The sequence below is a fragment of the Cebus imitator genome, unplaced genomic scaffold (assembly GCF_001604975.1).
Source record: "Cebus imitator isolate Cc_AM_T3 unplaced genomic scaffold, Cebus_imitator-1.0 Scaffold9, whole genome shotgun sequence".
NCBI classification, from domain to species: domain Eukaryota; kingdom Metazoa; phylum Chordata; class Mammalia; order Primates; family Cebidae; genus Cebus; species Cebus imitator.
Genome location: NW_016107324.1, coordinates 8,030,085 through 8,035,606, shown reverse-complemented (window position 1 = coordinate 8,035,606; position 5,522 = coordinate 8,030,085). Strand labels below are relative to the sequence as shown.

Sequence of the window (5,522 nt, the reverse complement as noted above, 5' to 3'; positions counted from 1 at the left end):
TTTTATCTGAGTCTAGGAAAATAAAGTCATTACAATCACTACATTTTAGTAAAAGCAAGGACTCAATGTATCTCTCATTTGAACATTTTCAGTAAATAACTGGAGAAAGTAGTTATTTAAGGGAGCAAAATAACGTTGGCTCAAATCCAGGTCGAAAAGTTGCAAGACTGGTCCAGAGAAGGCAGTGTATACTCCATAGCCTCATTCAAAGGAATCCCAACAATGGAAGAGGAACCAGTTAAGGAGACTGAAAAGGCGGGGCCTGTAAGGAAAGGCACAGCAACAAATGTAAAACTTCCCCAATAATTCTTTAATAACACTTCTAATTTATCTAAAACTGTCCCCACAGCTTTTTTGACTTTGAAAATTCAAACGCATTCAATTCTCAGATTTTTTTGACAAATATCAAGATACTTGCATTATTATTATTTTTTTAGACGGAGTTTCGCTCTTGTTACCCAGGCTGGAGTGCAATGGCGTGATCTCGGCTCACCGCAACCTCCGTCTCCTGGGTTCAGGCAATTCTCCTGCCTCAGCCTCCTGAGTAGCTGGGACTACAGGCACGCGCCACCATGCCCAGCTAATGTTTTGTATTTTTAGTAGAGACGGGGTTTCACCATGTTGACCAGGATGGTCTCGATCTCTTGACCTCGTGATCCACCCGCCTCGGCCTCCCAAAGTGCTGGGATTACAGACGTGAGCCACCGCGCCGGGCCCCGATACTTGCATTATTAACAACTATCTAGAAAGCTATTGCTTTATGCCCCACTGTAAACTCTACCATCGCGAACTGGGATCCTAGTTCTACTCCTAGCCACCGGGTTCCCGTGGCGTTTCCGTTGGGTTATCCCAAATCTGTGTTATGATACTAGCGCCCTCCCAGCTTCCAGTGGAATAAACACTACGTCTGGCCCTCAGTGCTGGAAGGAAATCGGCTTCTTGCCCACAGCCTGGGAAGTGGCCCCGGGCGCAGTAAATGTCAACCGCGCCGAGTTGCGGTTCCGGCGCTTTGGGCGCCCCTGGGCTCAGAGTCCGGGAGTCATGGCCGCCGGCAGTGCCGCCCCACGTAAGTTAGCCAGGAACAGGGCCCGGGCCTGGCGGACACTCTCGGAAAATGAAGACTAGCGCAAACAAGAACGAGGGCAAGAGGCGGGGGCAGCAGGAGGCGGCAGCAAGACTCAGGACGCCGAGTTCCTGGAGACCCGGAGACTGCGCAGCCCTGCGCGCCGCCTCTCCACGCCCACGGCGGCGACTGCTTCCGAGGTCACGTGCCCGGGACGCGCGCGTCTTCAGGGTGGAAGCCGGGCGCACATCCGGAGGTGCCGAGGAGCCAACCAGCCCAAACTTTGGGGGAAATGACTCCCCTCTGCCCTCGCCCCGCGCTCTGCTACCGTTTCCTTCCATCTCTGCTTGGCTCAGCGATGCAAAACGCGCGAGGCGCACGGCAGAGGGCCGAGGTCGCGGGACTCTCCGAGCCGGACCCCTCCGAGCCGGGCCCGCCCCTCGGCCGCGCCGCGCAGCACGGGACGCCCCGGCCGCTGTCCAGCGCTGGCCGCCTGAGCCGAGGCTGCCGCGGAGCCAGTACAGTCGGGGGCGCGGGAAGGGCGAGCTTCCTAAGGCTCGGGGATGCCTGGCGCCCTAGCGGGGGAGGAGAGAGGCGTGCGAGGGGCCCCGGCAGTCCGGAAGGAAATCCTTCCGCTAGAGACAGTAGGGGAAGTAGGGCGGTGAGCGGCCTCTTGGCGCGCAGGGGGAGTCCATTCGGGTCCCCTGGCGGAGGGGGCTCCTTTCTAGTGTGAGGGCGATGCCCCAGGAGCTGTCCCCAACGTCGGCCTCGCGCGCTGAATGTGGAACGTTGACTGGGACCTAGTAGTTTCCGATCCCAAACTTGCTTTCTGAGAAGGGCTCCTAGCCCAAAATGTGAATCCCGCCTCCCCTCTCAGCCAGAACTGTGGACTCGTCCCGGAGGCGGCGGTGGGTGGGGAGGAGCTGGCGGGAAATTTTGGTTTGGGCGAGTTCCCTGCGACGCTCCTTGTCTTAACGTTCTCTTGCTCCCAGGGCGTTCTCCTGGTTCGCTTTCTGGCTGTGCCATGCCCTGCTCTGAAGAGACACCCGCCGTTTCACCCAGCAAGCGGGCCCGGCCCGCAGAGGAGGGTGGCGTGCAGCTCCGCTTTGCCAGGCTCTCCGAGCACGCCACGGCCCCCACGCGGGGCTCCGCGCGGGCCGCGGGCTACGACCTATACAGGTGAGCGGGGCGTTCCGGGCGAGGAGGCTGCGAAGGGCCGGCCATCCGCTGCCGCAGCTAGAAGCAGTCACCGAAGAGATTACAGGAACACGCTAGCTGTAAAAAGGATTTCTGCCTTTTTCCATGTCGAAAATTTTAGCTTCCATCTTTGGCATAGCGATTTCGGCAGAGTGCAGAATAAGTGAAATAGCTATACAGTGTCTACCAAGACGTTACTTTGCAACGTGTCTTGTATCCTTCCTAAATGGAAGGTAGAGATTGGGAAGGCACGTGGTGGCTTCTGAGCGGCCTGAGGGTGATGCTGTGCTCAATAGAAAAGCCGAGGTGAGAGCCTGGGTGTGAGCGTGAAAATACCTAAGAATAGAATTAAGCATGCATCTGCCTTAAAGAGTTATTTTCTATGCATTTATCTGGCCCCAGGGCGGAATTTCAAAAGGTATCCGAATAGGAAAGGCAGAGCTGCCTGTAATACTACGACACACTTGCATCTCTCCAGCAGGTTTTTCCTGTACCGTAAACTTTACCGTTTGCTATTTAGTTCTCACAACAATCCTTAAGTAGATTAGTGTTACTTTTTACACAGCTGGGAGTTTGTGAAGAGCTGAATTGATCTGCCCAGAGGCTTGAAGATAATAGAATTCTTTCAGCCTGAATTTTGGGCTTTTTTTTTTCATTTGACCACCGTACCCAGTTCTTAGAACCATTAAGGTAGGTGAAAAGTAATGCTGAAAGAGGAGGAGGGTTTGTTATATAACTAAATCCCCAGCACTGGGATTTATTTTAAATTATCTCAGGTAATTTGAACATGAGAGCTATTGGCCTAAACACAGGAGGAGAGAAAGGAGTGCATGATGATAGCAACAGAAAAGAATGGAGAAGGAAATTAGGGATGGACAATTGTAGCTGGAAAAACTGTACAGTCTCTTAGTGAATAAAAGTAGTGTGATGTAGTTTGACTAGATCTTTCCAAAGTATATATTGGAGCACTTTTGTGAGTTCTAGGGGAGTCCTTGATTTAAGATACTTGTTTCCTGATAAACACAGGTGACTTTCTGTGTACTGAAATTGACATGGAAATAATGTATCTCTGTAATAAATTAGGGCTTACCTATTTAATGAGGGATTTCAGTGAAAGAAGGGCAAGTGTAGTACTGCTTTACCAGACTTAATTAAGGTCTCCAAAGTAAACTTCCGGTCTGCTCATTGTAAAATCTCTTAATTTTCTACCCCGGAGAGGGCCACAGTAATAGCAAGAATGGCAGCATTTACTGTGTGGACCTTCGAAGAATTCCGCTCCTTGGCAAGATTTACTTCCACGGGCTGTTCACAGAGATAAGCTCTCTCCTTCAGCCAGGGAGTTCATGACCTAAGCCTGGTAAACTACCAAGCCCAGCCTGACAGATACAACACAGTTCTTTATCGCTCTTATTTTGTCCACCCTTTTTCTCCTTTCCTTCTGCAGATTTTCCCTAATCATGTAGATGATTGTGAGAATAAAATGAGTTAATATATATATAAACCAATTAGAACTGTGCCTGGCATATAGTAAAGGCTTAATGATAGCTATTGTTGGCCAGTATTTGACCTTTTTTCTTGGTTCTTTCTTCATTTTTTTTCTTTTCAAACTATGGTAGTAAAGCATTCACCTTTTGAAAGTTTGCCTTTGTGCCCTTCATGCTAATAAGTACCTTAAAAGTTTCCCAAAAAACTTCTGTTCAGGGACAAACATTTACAATGTTGGCATCTCTTCACACTATCAAAATTACAGAGAATTATTTTCTCTAAAGCTGTCATTTTAATAAAAGAAAATAGCTACCTCTACCTTCATAAACTTTTAAGATGAGTTGGGAATTCATAGCAAGGTTGATTTTAGAAACTAAAGTTGCATTAATTCATTAAATATATTGAAAGCAATTTTATATGCTTGGTCACAAACAAAATGTAAAACTAATTTTATAAGTAGATTTGCATTTACTTTCTTTCAATATTTTCTTAGCGCCTATGATTACACAATATCACCTATGGAGAAAGCTCTTGTGAAAACAGACATACAGATAGCGCTTCCTTCTGGATGTTACGGAAGAGTAGGTAAGTCGTTTAAGAAACGGGTACTATTTGTCAAGCTCTCCTTTGTGATACATTCTTCATGTTTCATTTGGGGTAATAAGCAGGTAATACTGCTTGGGCTGTGTCCCCATTTGTGATAGCAAATGCACTGTTTGAAAGGCTTCATTTACATCTCTGCTTTGCCTCTTTTTGACCCTTTTATTTTTCTCCTCCTTCACTGGAGCTTTTACGTTCACATTGGGCTAGGAGGTTGTTCTCAGAACAAGACATGTTATATTATGAGACTAAAACTTCGAACCTTGTTGGTCCTAGAGTGTGTAAGCCTGTTTAACCTTTTCTTGTTTGGCCATGGGGTTAGGGTAAAGAATACTCTTCAGTGTTCTAGAGGGACTGGGAGGAGCCAGGACAAAATGGAGTACAGGTCAACAGGTTTGATTTTTCTGGAGTGGATCAGTTGTTACCAGAGTTCTTTGCAAGAGCGTAAGTTCTTTTTGACTAACTTCAGAGTAAACATAAAGGAGCCAATGGAACTGTGACACCCTCCTCTGGGAAACGGAGCTAGACTGGCACTATCTTATTAGCCATGAGTGGGGAAACTGCCAGTACTTCAGCCCTTAAAAGATAACAAGATGGGCTCTCATCTCATCTCTTGGGCATCATTAACTGCATTTTTAAGACTTTTTTCAGGGGAACGGGCGGAGATGGAGTGAAATAAAGGTCATTACAGAAAGAGGCAGCATTACTGACAAAGTGCCTGATTTAAATTATTCTAAAATAAAAAACTAGAATTTAGGATAATTAATTATAGGTGTGATGCTTGGGTCAGCAAGTATAAGGTATAAACTTAGCTCTTTTTTTCATTTTTTAGGATTAAAAAGTGTACTAACATTGAACCATTGAGACTTGGTTTTTGGTATTTTACTTAACATATTAGCCCATTTATCTTACTCTGGTTCATATGTTTCCTACATGCATGTCTTTTGGCATCTGAATCATGAATAGTGGGGTCTCAAGTTCTAGAAGGTGCTCTGCTATTTGGTTAGATTTGTTCCCTTCTCCCTTCTTCCTCTCCCTTCCTATCTACATTGTATATATTGTGGTATCCCATCTGAAAACCAAAGTCCTCTTCCTCGGTACTGTGTTCTTGCCAGCCACGCTCCTCTTTGTTCCCCTTTGAGGCTAAACTTCTTTTTTTTTTTTTTTTTTTTTTTTT

General features: G+C 47.0%; 1 protein-coding gene across 5 annotated transcripts in view; it reads left to right on the top strand.

Annotated features, from left to right (window-relative positions):
* Window positions 1-869: 869 nt before the first annotated feature.
* DUT (deoxyuridine triphosphatase) overlaps window positions 870-5,522 on the top strand; it is a 21,671-nt gene continuing 17,018 nt past the window's right edge. Inside the window, exons 1-3 of one of the 5 annotated variants that reach the window (XM_017545077.2) lie at window positions 870-1,066; window positions 2,104-2,242; window positions 4,239-4,330. In XM_017545077.2, the coding sequence (XP_017400566.1) occupies window positions 1,042-1,066; window positions 2,104-2,242; window positions 4,239-4,330 (256 nt within the window). In that variant the 5' untranslated portion in view covers window positions 870-1,041. The other 4 variants (XM_037744419.1, XM_017545067.2, XM_017545058.2 and 1 more) reach the window with 4 other exon arrangements.